Source organism: Geotrypetes seraphini, chromosome 3 (genome assembly GCF_902459505.1).
Source record: "Geotrypetes seraphini chromosome 3, aGeoSer1.1, whole genome shotgun sequence".
Lineage (NCBI taxonomy): Eukaryota > Metazoa > Chordata > Amphibia > Gymnophiona > Dermophiidae > Geotrypetes > Geotrypetes seraphini.
The window spans coordinates 9,494,216-9,519,007 of record NC_047086.1 but is presented as its reverse complement, the minus strand read 5'-3'; the positions used below and the strand labels follow the sequence as shown (position 1 = coordinate 9,519,007).

General features: G+C 38.5%; 1 protein-coding gene across 1 annotated transcript in view; it reads left to right on the top strand.

Moving 5' to 3' along the window:
* The window catches only part of AFG1L (AFG1 like ATPase), a 283,959-nt gene that overhangs the window by 150,846 nt on the left and 108,321 nt on the right, over positions 1-24,792 (top strand). The window contains exon 7 of the mRNA XM_033936142.1: positions 20,858-20,916. Within this exon, the coding sequence (XP_033792033.1) occupies positions 20,858-20,916 (59 nt within the window). The remainder of the gene's footprint in view (positions 1-20,857; positions 20,917-24,792) is intronic.

Below are 24,792 nucleotides of genomic sequence, written 5' to 3'. Positions count from 1 at the left end.
TGGGAGGATATATGGAAGGTATCTTTTAAAGCGATGAAGTCTTCAGCTATGTCTCAGTTAACCCTTTTTCTTTACCACAGAGTGTACTGGACCCCTGATAAATTGCACAAAATTAATGCATCTATATCTGATAAATGTTGGTCCTGTACTACTCATACTGGCACTTATGCTCATATGATATACCATTGTTCCTTTCTACAACATTTCTGGAGCAAGATATGGCTCACTATATGTAAGATCCTACATATTTCTGATCCCATATCTTATGAGGTTGTTATATATGGTACTACTGCTCTTACATCTCAGTTAGATAAATTTGAATCTAGGTTGTTTGCTTGTCTGATTCTCATTGCTTTTAAATCTATTTTATCCTCCTGGAAAGACTTCTCACTTCTTTCTTATGCCCACTGGTGGAACTCAGTGTGCTTATATACCAAGTTTGAAAAAGTTGCTGCGGAAAAAACTAACTCTCTCCCGACTTTCTTGAAAGTATGGACTCCTGTTATGGATTATTGCTCGACCTAGAGATATAGACTGTCTCGACTAAGCCTTTGTAGCTCTTCCTATTGTGCATACTTACCTTTTTGACCTCTCACCTCTGATAGGATATATGTGAACTTGATCACAATTTTGCTATTCACTGCTAGATACATTCAGATGGTCTCAATTGTATTTTTATTATTGCAGTTTACATTTGTTCATGTTATGGTTTTATTTATGTTTTTGAAATATTACAATAAAAAAGATGGAACTCAAAAAAATAAACAAAAGTTTGTTGTTGCTTGCCGAAATTTGACTTCTTGCTCTCATAGTTGTGCCAAATAAAATAGTATCATATGTCAAGGCTACCGGATTTTCTAACATCCTATTAATTTGAGGCCAAATTGTTTTCCAGAATGATAAGATGAATGGACAATAAAATAAAAGGTGGTCTAATGTCCCTACTTCAATTATAAGACTTAGAACTATCTATTTTTTGTAAACGAACAGGGGTCCAAAAAGCTCTATGTAAAAGAAAAAAACAAGTTTGTCTCATAGATGCTGACACCGTACATTTTAACCTCCAAGACCAAAGTCGTGGCCATTGAGATGCAGTAATTTGGTGCTTTATCTCAATGCTCCAAATGTCTCTAAGACCATTTTTTGGTTTTTTATTTACAAATCCAGATATTAATTTATACCATTGTGCGGCTTTATGATCTGTTGAATCCATCTGGAAACATAAGAATTCCAAACTATGATAATTAGTAAGATTTTTCCATTCAGGGAACCCTACCTGAATGGATTGCTTCAATTGCAACCATCTAAAATATTGTGACTTATTAAGATCAAATTTATGTTCCAATTGTGAAAACTCCAGCAACTTACCATTTTTTATTACATCATCCAAAATACGAATACCTGCTATCATCCAATGCTTCCAGATGATTTTAAAACCGCCAATTTTGATCTTGGGGTTTAACCAAATCGTTTGAGTTGTTGATATACTTATTGGAATAGGAGTTAGATTACTTATATATCTTAGAGTTTTCCAGGTATCCATAAATATTTTATGCTCTTTATATAACCTTGGCATTTTGATACAACTACATGACTAAGACGCAAGGGAAACATAAGTCTCCATTCTAACCAGAACCGGTCTGGAATATTATCAGTGGGCTCTGGGAGGATCCAATACATACCTTGACGTAAAATATAGGCTTGATGGTACCTATAAAAATTGGGAAAATTTACCCCGCCCTCCACAATTGGCCTTTGCAACGACACTAAAGCAATTCTGGGGTTTTTACCAAGCCAAATAAATTTTGTCAAAATCCTATTTAATTTTTTATAAAAAGATTCTTGAAAGAAAACTGGTATCATCCCCATTTGGTAACAAACTACAGGTAAAATCATCATTTTAACAGTTTGTACTCTTCCCCACCAAGATAAATGCAAAGGATTCCATTGCTCACACATTTCTATCACCTATTGTAATATGCATTTTTCATTCCTTTTTATTGTTCATTCCACTGTTTTTGTAATCCAAATTCCCAGATATTTAATAGCCTCTTCCTTCCAAACAAAAGAGAATGTATCAAATAAACCTTTTGTACAGTGTACATTTAATGGAAGAACTTCTGATTTATTCCAATTTATCTTATATCCTGAAAACTTTCCAAATTTCTCAATCAACTCAAGTAAATATGGAATGGTAGATTCTGGATTCCTCAAATACAATAGTAAATCATCTGCATAAGCAGATACTTTATATTCTCTATCTGAGTGTGGTATACCTTGTATTTCCTTTACTTGTTGGATAGCTAATATTAAGGGTTCTAAAACAATATCAAACAGTAAAGGAGACAAGGGACAACCTTGTCTAACTCCCCTCTGTAAATTAAATTTTTCTGAAAAAGTATTATTAATATATAATCTAGCAGAAGGGGAGCTATACAATGTTTGTATTATTTGTATGAATCCAGGACCTATACCAAACCATTCCAATGCCTGATACATAAAGGTCCATTCTACTCTATCAAAAGCCTTTTCTGCATCTAAAGAAACAGCAAAAGTAGGCTCATTCATTTTTTTTGTTAAGTATAACATATGGAATGCCAATCTGGTATTATGAGATGAATGTCTTTGAGCAACGAATCCTGTTTGATGCATACCTATAATATGAGGGAGAGCTTTAGCCAATCTTAACGCTAATATTTTTGCTAGTAATTTACCATCTGCATTTATTAAAGATATTGGCCTATAGTTTGAAACCAAAGTGGGATCTTTATTTGGCTTTGGCAAAACAATAGTTAAAGATTCTGCTATAGTGCCATTAATAGAACCTTTATTAAGTTGGTATTGATAAAGATTTAATAAATAGGGCAATAGAAAATTTTGAAATGTTTTATAGAACTCCACCGTATATCCATCACCACCTGGAGCGGATCCAACTCTAAGGGACTTCAAAGCTGTTCCTAATTCTTTTAGTGATATTGGCTCTTCCAAACTTCGTTTTACATGTTCAGGAATTTTTGGACCCTCCAACTTTTTCAAAAATTCTAAACCATCTTTTTCTTTATCTAAATAAGTCTCGGAAGAATAAAGAGATCTATAAAACTTTAGGAACTGTTTTAAAATAGGCTCAATTTGTGTAAATGTTTCACCATTTTCATCTTTAATGGCAATTAATTTTGATTTCCTTTTTTTCGCTTTAAGATAATTTGCCAATATTCTTCCCGCCTTATTTGAGTTACCATAATACAAAGCTTGTTGAGAAAATATATCTTTCCTAATCAACTTAGATGAAATCTCATTATATTTCCCCTTAAGTTTTAACAATTTTTGTTGAATAGAATATTCCCATTTTTCTATAAGTTTTAATTCTAAAATTTTAATCTCTTTTTCTAAATTTAAAAATTGTTTTTTAATCTGTTTTTTAAGATAAGCCGAATAAGAAATTATTTGTCCTCTCATTGATGCCTTAAAAGCATCCCATAATATTTCCCTAGAGATCTCATCTTTATTATTCAATTGAAAATAATCCTTCATTTTTGTTTGAAGATTCTCACAAAATATTGGATCAGCAAGCAATGTATTATCAAACTTCCAAATTGGTCTATTAGTATTTTGATCTGCAATCTTAATTTCAATCCACACCCCACCATGATCAGATAAAATGATTGGATCAATGGCAGCTTGTGACACCTGATGTGCCAAATTGTTTGAAATAAAAATATAATCTATTCTTGAAAAAGAATTATGAACGTGAGAACAGAAAGAAAATTCCCGTCCATCAAAATGAAGTATTCGCCAAATATCTGTCAGATCGCAAGATTGTACCAAATTATCTAATCCCATAGATTTCATAAATCTACTTGGGTTTTTATCCAATAGAGGATCCATAACAGCATTAAAATCCCCAGCTACTATTAGATTTGAAGTAGCCAGTGGCAAAATCAATTGTTTAAGAGTCTTAAAAAATTCATTTTGGTTCGAATTAGGGGCGTAAATATTAAACAACGTCATGGTAGTATTTCCCATGCTCATTTCCACATTTACCCATCTTCCATGAATATCTGATGCTTTTAATTTGAATGAAGCAGAGCATTTTTTATTCACTAGAATAGCAACACCCGCTTTTTTCTCTATAGCTGGTGAGAAAAAACAATGCTTGACCCAACCTCCTTTTAGCTTATTAGATTCATTATTTGAAAGGTGGGTCTCTTGTATAAAGCATATATCCGCATTTTGCCTCTTTAAAAATAATAATGCTCTTTTCCTTTTTATCATATGATTCAGACCATTAACATTCAAAGATAGTATTTTAAGATCCATTTATATTTTTAAAATACAATTTTCCCAAATTTAAACAGTAAATTATTTTTTTAATAACTTTTCCCAATACACTAAATATTTTATAATGTCCCCACCCTCACCCTCACCCAACCCTCCATTGTATATCCCTCCCCCACTAAATACGAAAACTTGGATACGCAGATTGAGGTTAGGTATAAATAACTCCCACAAGCTATTATCAAATTCATCTATAATTACTACCAGTAAATTTCTCTCTTTATCTATTAAAAAATTTTTTTGTTTTTTTTTTTTTACCCTGAATTGGAGGAATCTGTAAAAACTCAAGTTCTATCTCAGAACTATAAAGGAATCCTCATCTAAACTGCCTACTTTTAAATTCTTGAGGGTGATACAAACAGAAATTAAAATAATTCAATTGAAAAGAAACTTCACATCATCATCAATCATATGCTTTTCCTTCTCCTCAATGATATAATATAAGATCCTATTACATAAATGACCTAAGATTTTTTTTTTTTTTTTTTGGCTGACATCAGGGGAAAAATGTAACCTCATAAACAACAGTACTATAGCTCCGAAGCATCAGAGTGACATGTTCTTAATCCAACAAATATAAGTAATTTTATGAGGAAAAAGGTATGAAGCACAAGAGAATTCCTAAAGATGAAATCTAGGATCTTACCGGGAGGACCTGCAAGTTAAAACAAGATCACCCAGCATACATTCTTTCCTGACTTATTTGAAACGCAAACTCAACCGGAAGTACCTCCTCTAACAGGAAATCATCCAATTTAACCAATCGTATTCTGTTTTTACACATGACATTACATTTGTTAATGTGATTGAAGGATTTCCTCTCTTCTCTTGTAAATAACGCCCCTAACATTTCATAGCCAATCAACGACTCTTTTAATATAAGGTCAGTGAGTGAGAAGAAAAATCATATCCTGCGCTAACAATTCAATCGGATCACTGTCAGCTCCACGATCTTTCATGTAAGTCTAATTTATCTAAAAGATCCAGAATTGAATTATGCAGATTGCTTAAGATTAATGTTTACTTCTTGCTTCTTATTAAGAACGTTCCATGTTGTTCAAATTATAGTTCCACCCTCGTGCGATTCTATTCCGTTGCATTAAAAGTTCTAAGTCTTAACCGAATTTTCCTATATATTCTTATTATCCAAAGTCAATATTTATAATTAAATTTAGATAAATAATAATTAAAAGTTCCCTTCGGATATCCTTAAAAGGTCATTGGTTGATCATATTGCTCAAGAAATTCTTGTAATTTTTTGGGGTCCGAAAAATTTTGAGTTTTATTAGCAATTGTAACTTTCATTACTGCCGGATAAAGGAGCCCATAACTTGCCCCTAGGGATCTTAATTGGGGTCTCAAGTCCAGGAATTGTTTTCTTCTTGATGCAGTTTCTCTCGCAAAGTCAGGGACAATGTGTATTTTTGCATCCTGACATCTGAGATTTTTATTTTCCTTGGCTAGTTGACAGATTTCTATTGCTTGTTGATGTCTCAGGAGTTTAAAAATTAAAGTCCTTGGTCCCGTTTGAGAGTTTTTCCTCTGAGTTGGTATCCTGTGTGCTCTTTCGATCTCTAGTGCAGTCTTGAATTTTAATGGCAACACTTTAGGCAAAAATTGTTCCAGGAAAGTTATAGGATCGTTTTTTTCCACCCCTTCCGGCAATCCGATTATTCTTAAATTATTTCTTCGTTCACGGTTCCTGCTATCTTCAAGATCTCTCTTAATTTCTTCAACCTCTTTCCATATTATTTTACTGTGTCTCATGTCTATATTTAGTTGCTCCGAATTGTCCTCCAAAATATTTATTCTATTTTCTGTCACATCCACTCTTTTAGTGAGGATTGCAGCATCGTCAATTGCTTTTTGTAATTTTTTATTACTGTCTAAAACAATCTCCTTGATTTGTCGCAATTCCTCCATAATGTCGGGGCTCTCATCTGATGGCAACGGCACTTTTGAAGGAGGAGTACTCGGCTCCGGCTTTGATCTCTTGTTACTTCCTGTACCGGATCCTCCAGCCCCGAATCGCTTTTGTTTTGTTTGCTAGATGCCATATTCTGATAATATTCAGCTTGTTTTCTTTTAAAATTTAATTATTTTTGTAGTATTTTCTATAAATAGAGCTTGTCTGCACGGAGCTACTCTCTCACCCAACCATCAGAGTTCGCGTCCAAGCCACGCCCCTCCCTAGCGAACCTTGAATCATTCCTTACTTGATAAGGAGTTCTAATTTGCTCTTCTTATTTCCTCAGTAATGAAACTTAAAAGGAAATTTAAACTCATTTCTGTTCTCTAGCAACTAAAAATTGTTGTAATTGTATAGGATCCCAAAAAACATATTCAATGTCCTGTTTCTTGACTAAACATTTACATGGAAATTTAAAATAGAAGGATGCCTCTAAGGCCAAAACTCTAACTTTTAATTTCAAAAACTCTTTCCTCCTTAATTGAGTAGCTCTAGAGACATCCTGAAAAATCCTAACCAAATCCCCACAAAATTTTATTAATCTATTTTTGAAATAAAGTTTCATTATTAACATCTTATCTATCTCGCTCATGCATGTTATCACCAGGGTGGACCGACTGAATCACATCCTGAGAATCTTCCAGAAATTCAGTTAAATTAATTTCAGTAGTGACCAAATGGTCCGCCTCCTGGGTAGATTCTATTTTTCTTTGAGGAACATAATAATAATTATTAATTGGAAAATTCTCCACATTGACCAATCCCAGTATTTCTTTAAAAAATTTCCTTAACAGAATTTCAGGTGATAGTAAATGAGTTACTGGGAAATTGACCAAGCGGAGATTTCTCGCTCTATACATATTTTCCATAGATTCCATTTTAGAGTGTATTGCAGTAGAATCTTTAACAGCAGATACTGAGACAGCTTGAAGCGTATTACATTGAGTTTCTATAACATTTAGTCGTTTATCCAAACAACTCAAATTGGAATCCACATTTTCTAATTTATGAGAAACAGACTGTGAATAGTCCACCATTTGTTTCATCGTTGACTTGAGAAACCCTTCAACTCTAGAAATACTTAACCACAAATCTTTAAGGGTAATATCCTATGCTTCCTCCGATAGTGGATTTTCCTCCTCTCCACCTGAAATATTCAGTGATTTAGGTATTTCAGTAAAAACTAACTTATTAATCTGAGTGGAGGATACCACTTTTTCGTTGGAAATAGCTGGGTTAATATTCCTACTTTCACCAGATACTGGATGAAGAGGAGGAGTCCGTTCGAGGGGACTCAATGAAGCACCTGACAGGGAGGAATTCATATTAAGTGGTTCTACTGAGGGATTTTCAGTTAATAAAGTTAAATGCCTCTCCATGGGGCCAGATACAGCTGGTGTTGAGCTTTTTGGTTTAATTTTTCTTTTCCCCATAGTCAGTCTAAACCACAAAATGTGCAAGTAATTAATAAAAACTTGAGTTCTGGCTCCTCGGCTCCTCGACTCCAAGGGGCTCCCAAGGGGCCTGGCGTGCCCCTTTAGGCACGCTCCTTCGGCCACACCCTGCGGCCACAACCGCGGCAGCGGTTTCACTTTATGCAGTTGGAGACGGACCCAGTGACGTCAGGGGTCCGTCTTAGTTAGTGCCTGCCAGTTGGGCCAAAAGGAAAAAGAGCCGCTGCTGCAATACGCCCGGAGGCAGCCAAACAAGTCTCCTGCGATCTCCCAAAGTAGATCTCAAGCTCCCAAATTGACCGCGGCAGCGGCTTCACTTTATGCAGTTGGAGACGGACCCGGTGACATCAGGGGTCCGTCTCAGTTAGTGCCTGCCGGTTGGGCCAAAAGGAAAAGGAGCCGCTGCTGCAATACGCCCGGAGGCAGCCAAACAAGTCTCCTGCGATCTCGCAAAGTAAATCTCAAGCTCCCTCTTGGGCCTGTTCTTTTTAACATTTTTATAAGCAATATTGCTGAAGGGCTGTCAGGTAAGATTTCCATCTTTGCAGATGATACCAAAATCTGCAATAAAGTAGACACCCAGGATGGTGTGAATGACATGAAGAAAGACGTAGCAAAGCTTAAAAAATGGTCTAAAATTTGGCAGCTAAAATTTAATGCTGCAAAATGCAGGGTCATCCATTTGGGCTTTAAAAACCCAAAGGAATGGTACAGTTTAGTGAGTGAAGAACTTTTGTGCACGACAGAAGAGCGAGATTTGGGTGTGATTGTATGTGATGATCTTAAGGTGGCCAAACAGGTTGAAAAGATGACGGCGAAAACTAGAAGGTTGGTAGGGTGCATAGGGAGGGGTATGGCCAGTAGGAAAAAGGAGGTATTGATGCCCCTGTATAAGACTCTGGTGAGACCTCATTTAGAATACTGTGTACAATTCTGGAGACCGCATCTTCAAAAAGATATAAAAAGGATGGGGTCAGTCCAGAGGAAGGCCACTAAAATGGTGCGTGGTCTTCATCTCAATATGTATACTTCAGAGCAGTGTTTCTGAACTTCTTCAAGCCAAGTACCCTCTAAGTCTAACTCCACCCCAGACCTGCCCAGGCTCCGCCTCAGACCCCATTCTCATAATAATAGTACTAATTGTAATGGGTGAAGGGGGTGTGCTGGGTTGGGGTCAGGGAGTGATCTTGCTTTGCTTTGGGGGGAGAGGTGTGCTTGGTTGGAGTGCCAGCACTCAGTGTGCCTAAAAAAACAGTGTCAGCAGTCATTCAGGGGTCTGCTGGAAAAAGGTGGAAAGCAAACAATTTTTGAGGCCTGCAGCATCCAACAAAAAATAAGAAAAAAAAAAAATTTAAATTCAGAAAACTGTTTAAAGCCTGGAAATTAACCATACAAAGGATATTAAAGCTCACACGGTAAGTTTTCAGTTGATTTTGTGGCCTGTTAAGTCTACACATCTATTCTAACACCCTTTAATATGACTGGCTTAAACGCTAGTGTATTAATAAGATTATATTGTGTGTATATGAAAAATGGATGGAAGAAATTGCATTACAGTTAGTACTATTATTATGAGGGTGGGGTCTGGGGCAGAGCTTGGGAGGGTCTGAGGCGGAGCTTGGGTGGGTCTGAGGCGGAGCTTGGGTGGGGGTACTCAGTTGGTATTTGTTAGGCTTAGGGAGCACTTGGCTTGAAGAAGTTGAGAAACACTGGTGTATTTTGTAAACAGTTCAATATTTCCACTTCTTCCCTCATCTTTTTGCAGTATGAATTTTGACCATTACGCACAGTCTGGTTTCAATGTACCCATTTGGAAAGCTAGAATCCAACCTCAAATCTCCCTGTGCTTAGCTCTTTGGGGCTGGGACACTAATGGCAGTGTAAATAAATATTGTTGCAAATTTGATTTTGTATTTCTGTAGTGGCTTCTCGTGTGTCCATCTCCTATGATATGGCAAAGCACGCAAAGCATCCTGTCTCCATGTATGCTTTTGTCTCAAAGTAGTATTACAGTCAAGACTGTGTAGAGTGGCTTTGTAGACAATGCTAATGCCCGAGCACTTTGATCTGGCAAAGTGTGTGTCTGGCACTGCTTGGAAAATGCAATTAAAAGAGAGTGTATTATAGAAGGACTTCATTATGATCTTTCTCAGTCTTCAGCAAAATAATGGGATTTGGAGAGAGGCTGTATGAAAACCCCAGAAGTTTGGGTGATTTCAAAAAAAATTTCTGCAAACAGTTTACAAACTAATCTTACAATGTCTTCGTAGCCAAATCAGATTCTGGAACAGCATTGTTCATAACCACATTAATTAGCATCATATTTAAATTTTTTTAAAAAATGCTTCAGCTTAATGAATACTATCTTTCTGCTTGAGTGCCATCGAAATACGAAGAGCTTTCAAGCTAAATGAATTCTCTCTGCAGAGCTCGGCTGCTTGTTGAAAGCGCGTTTGATAAAATTAGGGGGTTCACTCCTCCCCACTGCCTTGGATGAAGAGACTGGAAATCTGATACATGATTGCTATGGTTCTTTCTTGCATGAGGAATGAAGATTGTGTTTTTGCTACAAGTTGTAGGAATGAATTAGAGCGAAGACCTGCAAAAAAAGCAGAGGGAAAGAAGGCTATGAAGCAGCAACTTTTGAAAAAGAAATAGAATTACAGATTACACTTATAACCATATAATAATAATAATAATAATTTATTTCTTATATACCGCTATACCGTGAAGTTCGAAGCGGTTTACAATAGATACATTTGACAGTAAATGGGATGCAAGTGGTTTACAGTAAAGATATATTTTGTCAGTACATGGGATACAGGTGGGTTACCATAAAGATACATTTAATCAGTACATGGGTTACAATAAAGATATGTTTTGTCAGTACATGGGGTGCAGGTGGATTACAATAAAGATACATTATGTCACTACGTGAGATTCAGGGTGGAAAGTATAATTAGTTTCGGGCCTTGGAATTAGGGGGGGCGAGGTGGAAGGGTCATGGCGAGGAAGAGTTGGGTATGGGAATTTAGAATTTGTTAAACAGTCGAGTTTTCAGGGATTTTCTAAAGTCTGCGTAGGTAGTGGCCTCAAGTATGAGCTTTCCAAGCCATGTGTTCAGCCTAGCTGCCTGGAATAATAACATTCTATCTAGAAACTTTTTGTATTGGTAAGATTTCAAGGAGGGGTAATTAAATAGGTTTGTTCTGCGAGTGCTCTTGTTGGACTCGTTGGGGGAGAACTGGGAGATTAGGTAAACTGGAAGAATCCCAAAGACAGCTTTGTAGCAAAAACAAGCAAACTTGAAGAGGACTCTGGATTTTGCGGGTAACCAGTGGAGTTTCTGATAATAAGGGGAAATGTGTTTCCATTTTTTTAAACCGTGGATTAGTCGGATCACGGTGTTCTGAATTAATCTCAGCTTGTTGAGGTTTTTTTTATAAGCTCCTAGGTATATGATGTTACAGTAATCTAGGGTGCTTAAGATGGATGATTGTACTAGTAAACAGAAAGACTTTTCATCGAAGAACTTTTTAATAGTACGAAGTTTCCAGAGGACCAAAATACATTTTTTAAACAGTAGGTTTGTGTGGTTTTCCAGGGTTAGGTGTTTGTCAAGTGTTTGTCAAGTGTTACCCCCAGAATCTTTATGGTTTGGTCAATTTTTGGTCAATTTTGTATTCTCGGCTCTGTAGGTGAATTGAATTTTCTTTTATCTTTTCGTTGGGTGATGCCAGGAAGAATTTGTTTTTTTCTGTGTTGAGTTTCAGTTTGAAGGCCATCATCCAGCGCTCTATTTGATTTAGGATGTTGGTTAAGGAGTTGGAGAATTGTGACGTTAGGGCGGTTAGCGGAATCACTACAGTAATGTCATCTGCGTAGATGTAGAAGGTGAGCCCTAGGCTTTGTAGCAGGTTTCCTAATGAGCTGAGGTAGATATTAAAGAGGTTTGGGGATAGGGTAATCCGCAGTTGTTATTCCAGCTATGGGAAAGTTTGTCATCTTTGAATACCTGGTAGGATCTGTTCCTGAGGAATCCCTGGAACCAATTGTGAGCGTAGCCTGTGATGCCTGTGGTTTCTAGGCAATTCAAAAGAATGGTGTGATCTACTAGGTCAAAGGCGCTACTTAGGTTCAGTTGTAGGATCATGGCGCTGGTACCTTGGGCGAGGAGGGCGTAAAGGTGGTTAAGTAGTGAGGCCATGATTGTTTCGGTGCTGTGACCAGGTCTGAAGCCTGACTGGTTGTTGTGCAGTAAGTTGAATTTGTCTAAATATTTGTCAGCATTTACTATCCCTTCCATTATTTTGACCGCGAGAGGGATGCTTGCTATAGGTCTGAAATTGGTTAGGTTGTTGGGTGGTTCTTTGTTGTTCTTTTTAATGGGTGTTATTACAATTTGACCTATGTTTTTTGGAAATATTCCTGCGGTTAGTTGTAGGTTGACCCAGTTGAGTAGTTTGGCTTTGAAGATGATTGGGGCTGCTTTCATTACATCTGGGGGGCAAGTGTCCAATCTGCAGTATGATTTGATGTATTTGTTGTAGAATTTGTTAAATGTTTGCCAATCGGTCTCACTAAAGTTGGACCAGTTCATGTCTGCTTTGGCGGCGACTAGGTCTTGTGGAATGGAGTAGTCCCAGTGGGAGTCTGGAGAATCCATTATAGAGTGTCTTAAGTTATTTACTTTGGTGTTGAAGAAGTCCGCCAGGTTGTCGGCTGTCACTGTGGATTCTTCTGTCAGGTTTGTGTGAGATTGAATGTCATATAAGTCATGGACCAGTCTGAAAAGTTTGCTGCTGTTTATGGAGGTGTTACCAATTATGTTGGCATAGAAGGTTCTTTTCTTTTTTTTGGCTGAGATTTTATAGCTTTTCAGTTTTTGGTGCCAGGCATTTCTAGTCTCTGGGGTTCCTAGTTTTGACTATTTTCTTTCTAGCTTTCTTAATTCTCTCATTATCTCTAGGAGCTCTGGGTCGAACCAGCCTGTTAGGTATCTAGATCTCTTCCTTCTTTTTTTCAGTGGGGCTATTTCGTTTAGTATGCGGGTGCTGGTTTTGATCCAAGAGCACATAAATTGATTGTTTTCTTCATCTTGGTTATGAGTGATGTCATAGTGTGACCAGAATTCAGTTGGGTTAATCTTGCCTCTACTGGTGTGAAGTGGAGTGGATCTGATCTTTTCTTTGGTTGTGGTTGAGGTTGTCTTCAATTGCCAATCTAATTTGAAGTTGCATATTTTGTGGTCTGACCATAGAGAGTCAGACCAAGTTTCTGATCTCCATCTTATGTAGGGATTTGTCGAGTGTTTTGAGGATAAAGTTACCAGGTCTAATTGGTGGCCTTTCTTGTGGGTTATTACTGGAGGTGGTTTGGGAAAGTCTAGTGTGGCTAGAACGGACCAGAATTCTGAGATCTCTGGTTGGTTAGATTGCTCTAAGTGTAAATTTAAGTCTCCACTAAGGAGGTTCAGAGGGCCTGTGCTTTTATGCTTTTAGTTCAAAACCTGTTATTTTGGGCTGTTTTATTTAAATTTCTTTATTAAAAATAAACTAGCAAAAATTTTAGTTCAAAACCTGTTATTTTGGGCTGTTTTATCTTTATTAAAAATAAACTAGCAAAAATTTTTCGTTAATCATCAATTATCCCCGCCTCCTTTCCAGGCTCGCAGATTTTGGAATCCGTGAAATTGCATCCCATTGGTTCTCATCATTCCTAAGCCAAAGAACCCAAAGCGTTCTGCTGAGTTCTGTTCTATCATAACAGAAACCGATAATATCTGGAGTACTGCATTGTGCCCTCCTACCCCCTTTACTCTTCATCCTCTATATCAGATATTGCCTTAAAATACCAGATAAAGATACACTCCTTTGCCACTAGGTTCAAACACAGACAACCAAATATCCAAACTACATAACTGCCTTACAGAAATAAAGAACAGGATGACTCAAAACATGCTCCAATTAAACGGCACAAAAACTGAGCTCCTCTAGATACGGAAAGAAAACCCCACATTCACCCATCCTTTGAGCTCCTGGGAATCCATCACCCTAACTGTCAAAGATGAGAAATGCAGCCTAGGAGTGACCCTTGACTCCAATCTATACCTCTCTGACCATATCTCTCAAGTAGTATCCACTTCATTCTACTACCTCTGGCAATTCTGAAAAATCAGAAGATATTTTTCAGAATCAGACTTTTCACAGCTACTCTACACCTTTGTCCTCTCCCACATGGACAACTGCAACACACAACCAAATGGTCTCACTTCAAAAAATCTCCATTGACTACAATGAGTACAAAATGAGGCCATCCATGTCATAATTCCATGTCAACTGGTTCAACTTCAAGGAGGGTCCCTATTCGACATCTTCAATGGGACTAAAAATATTTAGCTATGCAGATATCATTATCATCTTGCCATTCACTCTTTCCATTTCTTTCATCAGAAATGAAATAGAGGATATATTTAAGATCATTGAAACATGGATGTCAGACTTCAAACTGAAATTGAACCCAGAGAAGACAAAATTCTTTGTTGCATCTTCAGGTCAGAATTTTACAGAAACATCTTTTCTGTTAAACAACACTGCTTACCTTATATAACCTACCATTAAGATCTTGGGTGTATTTTAGATCAACACATGACTATGCAGTATCAGTTAAATGCTTTGGTGCGGAAGGTTTTTTTATACTCTGTGTAAATTGCGTAGTATAAGATCTTATTTTGACACCGTATCGTTCAAACTATTGGTTTAGTCACTAGTGTTGTGCCAGTTGGACTATTGTAATATAGTATATTTGGCAGGTTCTCAAAAGAATTTTTCTAGGCTGTGCATAGTCCAGAATGCAGCGGTTCGCCTGATCTATGGATTGAAAAAGTTTGATCATGTGAGTCCTTATTATCAGGAATTGCACTGGCTTCCTGTGGAAGCTCAAGTTAAATTTAAATTTGGTTATCTTTGTTATAAAGTTCTCTTTGGTATGGCACCCATTTACTTATCCGAATTATTTTCCTTTACTCAATCCAAGCATTCTCGCAGTTCACACAACCTTTTTAATTTTCCATCTATCAAAGACTGTCGTTATACAAAACACCACCAAGCTTTGCTGTCTTATCAGGCGGCTTTCTGGGACAAGGAACTGAAACCTTTGTTATTGAGTTCCATGTCTTACAATCATTTTCGAAAGCAATTGAAGACACATCTGTTCGCCAATTAATCAATTCTCTCCAGTTTCTATTTGTTAAATTTTGTAAACCGTATGAAACTTACCAGTTATGCAGTATAGAAGTGACTTGTTATGTTATGTTAAAAGTGACCCAGATAAAGGGGCCCCTAACTCTGCACCTAGTGAGATCATGTCCCAAAACTTTGTTTATCCTCTCCTGAAGAAATTTCAACAATTTCTGAGATGGTTGAGTGGGGAGCTCTGGACCACTTGACATGAAATGACCCGTCTCCTATTAAACCTTCACATATGCGACCCAATTGCCCCAGCACTGCGCACAGCTCATTGGCTACCTATCAACAAACGATGTGTATTCAAGGGCCTGGTAATGGCCCACAAAGTCTTCAACAACATGGTACCAGTCTATGTGGCCTTCAAACTACCACCTTACACTCCAAACCAGCAACTTCACTTGCAAGAAGTAAAAAGGCTATGCACCCCTTCAGGATGCTCCCTCCACCTTGATAATTCTTTGAAAAGATCCTACTCACACTACCTACCATGCCTCTGGAACCAGCTAACATCAGATCACTAGAAGGACTATTGGACTTCAGGAAGGTAATAAAAACACATCTCTTCCTCTAGCCTTCTATGAAATAGCTCCAGTCTAAATACCATTGTCTATGCAACAAGATTAACCATTACTGATACTACCATGCCCTACCACACATTCCATATCATATCATATCAAACGCATATTATCATGCTCTGTATATGTCAAGTTAGGATGAACACACTGTATGTTAAGTATGGCAAACTGTAACCTGTTTTGACTATATATTATGTATGTTAACCTGTAGCCCATTCTGAGCTTATTGGTAAGAATGGGATAGAAAATGTAGTATATATTAAGGAGGGTCTTGAATCAAATGGACTGAAAATTCTACAGGAGTCGAAACACACCTTGGAATCCCTATGGAGAAGAGTATATCCAAAAAAACCTTTAAAAAATTAAGAATAGTGCAAAACACGGCCGTCCGACTAATATTCGGACTAAAGAAAAGTGACCACATTAGTCCCTACTACAAATTGCTGCACTGGTTGCCAATCGAGGCACGGATTTTATTCAAGTTTTCCTGCTTTTGCTATAAACTGGTGTGGGGAATGGCCCCAATTTACCTATTACCTCACTTCGAACTTTACTCCCCCATAAGGACAACCAGAAATCGCAACCTCTTTGCCTACCCAAAGGTCATAGGTTGCAAATACAGAACCTTCCTGGATAGAACTTACAAGTTCCAAGCTGGCAGACAGCAAACCTGGTTAGGCAACTTCATTGACAAAGCCAGGCAGACCAATAGCGCCTTTCGGAAAGAAATCAAGACCGCTCTGTTCAATAGATTTATTTCCCAGCCAGACAACGCCCCCCCGTCCCAAAACCTTTTCTCTTTACATTGACACTACACTCTTCACAAATGTACTCTGTTCTACTCTTGACTATTCAGTGTCTTCCTCACCATCTATATTCTGTAATTCACTGACCATCCAGCCCCTTTGATGTAAAATGTTCAAGTTTATACTGTAACCTATTTGTAACCTGTAAACACTGATACTCAGTGACTTCCTACCTGTTCTCACATTGTAATTCGCTGACTGTACAGCTCTCTTTCACTGTAAACCACCTAGAAGTTGCAAGATTATGGCGGTATAGAGAAAAATAAAGTTATTATTATTATTAAACAGTGGAGTGCCGCAGGGGTCTGTACTGGGACTGGTGCTATTTAACTTATTTATAAATGATCTGGAAATTGTAACAACGAGTGAGATGATTAAATTTGCAGATGACACTAAACTGTTCAAAGTTGTTAAAACACATGCGGATTGTGAAAAATTGCAGGCGGGCCTTAGGAAATTGGAAGACTGGGTGTCCAAATGGCAGATGAAATTTAATGTGGACAAATGTAAAGTTATGCACATTGGAAAGAATAACCTGAATCACAGTTACCGGATGCTAGGGTCCACCTTGGGGATTAGTGCCCAAGAAAAGGATCTGGGTATCATTGTAGACAATACAATGAAACCTTCTGCCCAATGTGCGTCGACGGCCAAAAAAGCAAACAGGATAACAAGACTAAGAATGTCATAATGTCCCTGTATCGCTCCACGGTGCGACCTCATCTGGAGTATTGCGTTCAATACAATACAAACCAGGGCTATAACCTACTAAAATGGCTTTTGCTCATGTTTACAATACAATATCAGTAAGAAGTCTTTTGGACAATTTCTAATAAATTTATTGTCAAACAATCAGTTTTTCAAGAGCGACCAAGATGATAAAGGGGATGGAACTCCTCTCATATGAGGAAGGCCTAAAATGGTTAGGGCTCATCTTGGAAAAGAGACGGCTGAGGGGAGATATGATTGAAGTCTACAAAATCCTGAGTGGAGTAGAACGTGTACAAGTGGATCGATTTTTCACTTTGTCAAAAATGACAAAGACTAGGGGACACTTGACGAAGTTACAGGGAAATAGGAGGAAATTTTTGTTCACAAAGAGAATAGTTAAGCTCTGGAACGCATTGCCAGAGGTTGTGGTAAGAGCGTATAGCATAGCTGGTTTTAAGAAAGATTTGGACAAGTTCCTGGAGGAAAAGTCCATAGTCTGTTATTGACAAAGATAGGGGGAAGCCATTGTTTGCCCTGGATCGGTAGCATGGAATGTTGCTACTTCTTGGGTATTGGTCAGGTACTAGTGACCTGGATTGGCCACCATGAGAACGGGCTACTGGGCTTGGTGGACCATTGGTCTGACCTAGTAAGGCTATTCTTATGTTCTTAATTGGGAAAGAAAAATACCACCCTCATAGCATGAAAGTAAATTCTACCAGCAAGTGATGGGAAAACTTGATCCATTTGTAAGGAAGAGGGAAGTAAATTATCAGGCTTGAGACTGGTTAACATCGATCTCATTAAATGTTTACATAAGAACAAAAGAATTGCCGCTGCGGGGTCAGACCCTTGGTCCATCGTGCCCAGCAGTACGCTCACGCGGCGGCCCTCTGGTCAAAGACCAGTGCCCTAACTGAGACTAGCAGGAACTTGTCTAACTTCGTCTTGAATCCTTGGAAGGTGTTTTCCCCTATGACAGACTCCGGAAGAGCGTTCCAGTTGTCTACCACTCTCTGGGTAATGAAGAACTTCCTTATGTTCGTACTGAATCTATCCCCTTTCAATTTTAGAGAGTGCCCTCTCGTTCTCCCTCCATGACTCTGAGTCTGGTTTTCATACAAATCATAGTACCGAAAAATTTTAGCTTCCATGACTGATCATGTTTTCCATCTGTTTTCCTTGGGAAAAAGCGCACTAGTACTGCAGTTCGATCTGAGCAGTGTCTTTTTGACCTTGTCGATTATGACATTTTGTTCAGATGCCTTGAATCCATTGGCATTTCCGGACAGGTACTAAATTGGTTTATGAGTTTCTTAAAAAAAAACGTATTTACCAGGTTTACAGTGAAGAAACGTTCTCTCAGGCTTGGTGTATTCCCTGTGGAGTTCCACAGGGCTCCCCACTCTCCCCTTCATTTTCAATGTCTATATGGCATCATTGGGAAATATGTTATCCAATTTAAAACTGAAATCATATATACGCGGATGACATTACAATTATTATTCCCATAACCTCACTGACTCAAGAGAGAACAGTTCATCTCATCTGTCCTTACTAAGGTAGAAGAATGGACTACACAATCTAAATTAAAACTGAATTCAGATAAAACTAAGTTCTTTTTGGCAACCCCTAATAATAAGATCACGAATACCTCTTTGAGATTAAATGGGTCAGACCACCCAATTAATTCTACCATCAAAATCCTGGGTGTCATCTTGGAATGAAGCTTGACTCAGGTTAAAAAATGTTTTTTCACTTTATGGAAACTTCGTACCATTAAATACTATTTTGACTTCTCTTTTCGACTACTGGTTCAATCCTTGATCTTAAGTATCTTAGACTATTGCAATATTATATACTTGGGATCCTTTAGGGAAACCATCAAACGACTGAGAACCGTTCACAATGCTGCAGTCCGTCTCAAGAAATTGGATCATGTAAGCCCGTATTACAAAAAACTACACTGACTGACAGTGGAAGCAAGGGTTATTTTTAAGTTTGCTTGCCTTTGCTTCAAAACCATAACATGTTCATCCTCAATCTATCTCTTCATTTCGACTTTCCAGGCACAACTTGTAGACGTAGTGCCTATTTGTTCGCTTTCCCATCCTTGAAGGGCTGTATCTACAAGAGATTCCTCGATAGAACACTATTATTCCAAGTAGGCAAATGGAATAAATGTTTAACCAACTTAGTAACATAGTAACATAGTAGATGACGGCAGATAAAGACCCGAATGGTCCATCCAGTTTGCCCAACCTGATTCAATTTAAAAATTTTTTTTTTTCTTCTTAGCTATTTCTGGGCAAGAATCCAAAGCTGTGCTTGGGTTCCAACTGCCGAAATCTCTGTTAAGACTTACTCCAGCCCATCTACACCCTCCCAGCCATTGAAGCCCTCCCCTGCCCATCCTCCTCCAAACGGCCATACACAGACACAGACCGTACAAGTCTGCCCAGTAACTGGCCTAAACTTTATCTCAAACGCACTTTCTTACCAAACTTTTAGGAAGTCAATCAAAACTTCTCTCTTTGATAAATTTCTCTGACTCCATTTCTACCATGATGTACCTCTAAAACACTTCCAGGAAAAATGGATTCATCTTACCATGTTAATGTAATTTTGAAAGTTTTTTGTAATATCGCTGTCTGCATTCAGTCTCTTCCTCTGTAAACCGCTCTGAACTATTTGTGGTATTGTGGTATATAAAAATAAAGGTTTCCATTTACTAAGGTGCGCTGGCGTTTTCAGTGCATGCAGGATATTACCGCGCGCTACGCGGATAGAACTAACGCCAGCTCAATGCTGGCGTTAAGGTCTAGCGCGTGTGGCAGTGTAGCGTGCGCTATTCTGTGTGTTAAAGCCCTAACGCAGCTTAGTAAAAGGAGCCCAAAGTTGTTGTTGTTCATATTTAAAAAATTGTACAGATGTTGGAGCTTTTGGGATATAAGGTCTAAAAATAAGAATGACTGACTGAAAATAAAGAAATACAAGCCTCAATCCACTGACAGCTGGACTGGACTCTGTACTTCCCTGGTTCCAATCTATTTGATTTAGTTTGGACCGTTTTTTTTCTTTCACTGGAGTCGAGTGTGACCTGAGGGCTCCTTTTACTAAGCTGCATTAGGGCTTTAACGTGTGCTACTTTGCCCCGCGCGCTAGCATTGAGCTGGCGTTAGTTCTAGCCGCGTAGCATGTGGTAATTTCCTGTGTGCGCTAAAAGCACTAGCGTACCTTAGCAAAAGGAGCCCCGAGTCTTGGATAATTCCAGTCACTGCGTAAATTCCAGTTTGGTATCTTCAACTCCTGCATCCCTGTTTTCAGACCTTATTATTCTGGCATTTTGTTATACACAACCGTATTGAAATCAAAGTACAATTGTTAGTTTGAAAAATAGAAAAAAAGGGGAACTGGAATGTTTGTGTCGTCTTGTTAGATTTTCCATGTGAGCAAATAAAGCTTCTTTCCTAGACAGAGCAGTTTCTCTGCTAACTTAGTGAAATAATCACGCGGAAATGTTTGTTTCGTGTTAAATGGACTCTGAGCTTAAGTCTTGGGTCATTCAGCGCCTTCGAATGGACCTTCCTTTCTGCCACTGCTTTTGCCCTCATTAAGATTGCAATGAATTTTGTACGCCACAAGAATGGAAATCAATTTCAGTTCATCTTTTCTTCTGTATTTATTTGTTCCTTTGATCAGCCCCAGGGCTTTGACTAACAGACTAAGCAGCCGAGCTAATACTCATTTTCTCTTTCAGACCTCTATAAAAATGGGCTACAGAGGGCCAACTTTGTACCATTCATTGCTGTGCTGAAGGTAAGGAAAGTGACTTACTGAATGCTCTCCGATTTGAGAATCAAGAGTCTGTGTAGGATTGCTTTGATCTTGTCTGCATCCTTTTAATGACTGTAGGAACTAGAGTGGAGGGGAAAATCGAACTTTTAAGCTAAATAAGGTACAGCATCTGATAACCTCTGGAAAAGAAAATGCCTAGCAAATGGCTTTCCAAAATGTGTTTTTGAAAGAATTTGAGTCTGGCTTCTTGTTTGTAGTAGATAATTGGATGCATTTCATTTCTGTGTGACTGCAGGTCCTTCCCTCGTGGTTTCTCTATATGTTAGAAAGGGTAAGACTTTCAGTTCATTAAAGGCAAAGCCCGCAGTCTTCTGTGGTAATGTTTTTGAAATTCTGCAGCATTTCATGAGCACATTTGTAGACATTTGAATAATGAAAGCTAATTTGAATTCTTTTAGAATCTAATATAAAATACTGTACTTTTATCAGATGTTACTTTGAACTGGAATCAATTTTTAATATTTTTCAAAAACATTTTTCATTACTTTAATTTTTGCTTTCTATAAGTTTTTCTTTGAGACTGACGAGAGATCAGGAAAGCCCTTGAAAATTCAGCTAGTTGCATGGCCCATTTTATCCAACAGTCTATGAGGGAAAAAATATATAACATCACTTTTAAAATCGTATCTGGGGGATAATGCCTGTATGCAACCTAATAACTAAATCCCACAGATTCTTGACTTTACTAACTCATATCACTTATAATGGTGACTTTTAATGCTTAAAGCCCGTTCTCCGTCATCTTCCTGAGGCAGTTTTTTGCGAAACACAGTCTGTGTCAGGGCTGAACTTTCACAGAAGATAAGTAATGCTTTAAAAACTTTAACAAGCATGAAGTGAAATTTGATAAAGTGGAAAACTGTAAAAAGCTTGTTCTATGAATAGACTAGGGGGTCACTCAATGAAATTACAAGGAAATACTTTTCATACCAATAGGAGGAAATATTTTTTTCACTCAGAGAATAGTTAAGCTCTGGAACGCATTGCCAGAGGTTGTGATAAGAGTGGATAGCATAGCTGGTTTTGAGTAAGGTTTGGACAATTTCCTGGAGGAAACTTCCATAGTACAGAGAATTGGATAGAGGATGTGCGCCAGATGTGGTGTATTTAGATTTTAGCAAAGCCTTTGACAATGTTCCACACAGACATCTAATAAATAAACTGAGTGCCCTCGGGATGGGTCCCAAAGTGACGGGCTGGGTCAGGAACTGGTTGAGTGGAAGGCGACAGAGGGTAGTGATCAATGGAGATCACTCTGAGGAAAGGGATGTTACCAGTGGTAGAGCTGTCTCCCGGTTGAGGTGGTGGAGACAGAGACTGTGGATGGGCAGACTGGATGGTCCATTTTGCCTTTATCTGCCATCATGTTTCTATGTTTCTGTGTTTCTAGTTAAATAGCACCAGTCCCAGTACAGATCCCTGCGGTACGCCACTATTTATCCTTCTCCATTGTGAAAAATGGCCATTTAACCCTACCCTCTGTTTTTTGTCCAATAACCAATTTCTAATCCACAATTGAACTTTGCCTCCTGTCCCACGACTCTTTAACTTTCTTAGGAGCCTCTCACGAGGAACTTAGTAAAAGAGCCCCTGAAGTAACATGTTAGGATAGCTTAAGTTTTTACACTGAGTTCTCTGGAGACCAGAATGAATATTAATACTATCCAGATTGCTGTAGCTCAGGGGTAGGCAATTCCAGTCCTTGAAAGCCAAAGGCAGATCAGGTTTTCAGGATATCCACAATAAATATGCATGAGATAGATTTTCATCTCAAGGAGGCAGTGCATGCAGATCCATCTCATACATATTCATTGTGGATATCCTGAAAACCTGACCTGCCTGTTGCTCTCGAGGATCGGAATTGCCTACCGCTGTACTAGATGCATTGAAAGGAGAAGTGTCAAGAAGAGTCTGGAATAACTTGTAAGTTTCATGGCTCCACATCATTCTTTTATTGGTTGGGCTGAGAATTTTTCAGTGGCTCCTCATATTGTGATATCATAATGCCTCATTCCACCAATGCCTAAGAGCCAGCCTCATCAGTGATGTCACAGTGGCTTGGTTTCCCTACACTTCTACCCATTTACTAGATCAGGGATAGGCAATTCCAGTCCTTGAGAGCCACAGGCAGGTCAGGTTTTCAGAATATCCACAAGGAGGCAGTGCATGCAAATCCATCTCATACATATTCACTGTGGATGTCCTGAAAACCTGACCTGCCTGTGGCGCTCGAAGACCGGAATTGCCTACCCCTGATCTTCCGCATAGAGCAGAGACAGTCTGTATGGATATTCAGAAGTAGTATCTGTCTAGTCAGTGCTTCTGAATATACCCATCAGTAATACTTATCTGGATGAGAGCTTTTGAGTATTGACCATGACATTGCCAGAAACCTCCTCCTTATCTGTTTGTGGTCTAGATTGTAAGGGAGCAGTTCGGTAGCTTTCTTAGGTTTCTAATGACAATGTATGCGCACTTTAGATTTTTTAAAATGTTTGTCTTATTTACAGAGATGTATTTGATCTCCTCATGTGCCTTATTAATTCCCAGACAGCCTCTGCCAAGCCATTTGATAATATAAATGTTTTGAATAATACATTTTCTTTTCATTTTGTAATAATTCTATTTCTTGATTCAGGTCCTAATTATATTGCACTATTTCTTCAATGACAAACGGGACAGTAAGTCCTCATACACGGGTGATGTCATCTGACAGAGCCTGTGCGATAAAGCTTTCTCTAGCTTTGCAAGTCAGAAGAATTCATTTTCCACACTCCAGCATTGTGCAGGGTTGTGTCTGTTCCCATTTGTCAGTGGAGCCAATCAAATACACCCCCGTCTTTATCATCTTTTTAAAAAAATTCTGTTTCTCACTTAGGAATTGCCAGGTTTTTATTGTGGTATTTTTGCTTTTCAGAATATAATTTTATATAATTTCTACATACACACATGAAAATTGGTATGATAAAATTGCACAGCTTGGGCATTTTCTAGGGCCATAATTTGGGCAGAGTTGCAAGGTATATACATATTTTCTAAAATATAGGTGTACACTAACAAAGTACATGCACACATTTACGCTTTCAGTGCAAGAGAATTTGTGAGCTATTAAGGATAGTTCTGATGGCCTGTTTTTCCATGTCCTGTGTACGAAGGAGGGATGGCTGAGTCCTTCAGGGCTGGGGATCTGCAGGAGGCATGTCTCGTGGTGAAGAGACCCCTTCCAGGACTCTTTGAATCTATTTTGGCCAAGAGCAGTCGTGGGGGGCCGCAGAGCCCAGGAGGACCAGCAGGGGGTCCCTGCCTGGGTCGAGGAGACCCCCAGTACAGGGCTTCACACCCGAGTTTGTGAGCCTTATGCGGACTGCTTATTTGAACTGCCGAGGGTCCTCAGCAGCTGTTAGCAGAAGCAGCTTAAGGGTTCCCTCTTCAACAGGTGAGGACGCAGACAAGGAACAGGAAAATCAGTCTGTCACGGACTGGGAGGATAACAAGTCCGATTCTTTGCCATTTTTATCTCAGGATGAAGTTGCCTTGGCAGAGTCAGTCCATGAATATGCTGGCCCCCCACCCACGTCCAAATGGTCAGGATTAGGATGTTTTCAACCTGGATGTTTTTCTGATCAAAAATGGTGGCCAAGACGTCTTATTAGATGATTAAAATAAAAAAAAAAATTATATTTGGATGTCCAGCAGTTTGCCATTCAAAAATGGCCATTTGTGTACCTCTCAAGTTTGGACGTTCAATTGGAAATGTCCAAGTTGGACTTAGTTTTTCTTTGAAAATGCCACTCTATGAGTATCAGTCACGAGTGGGAAAATATGTGCTGGTGCTTT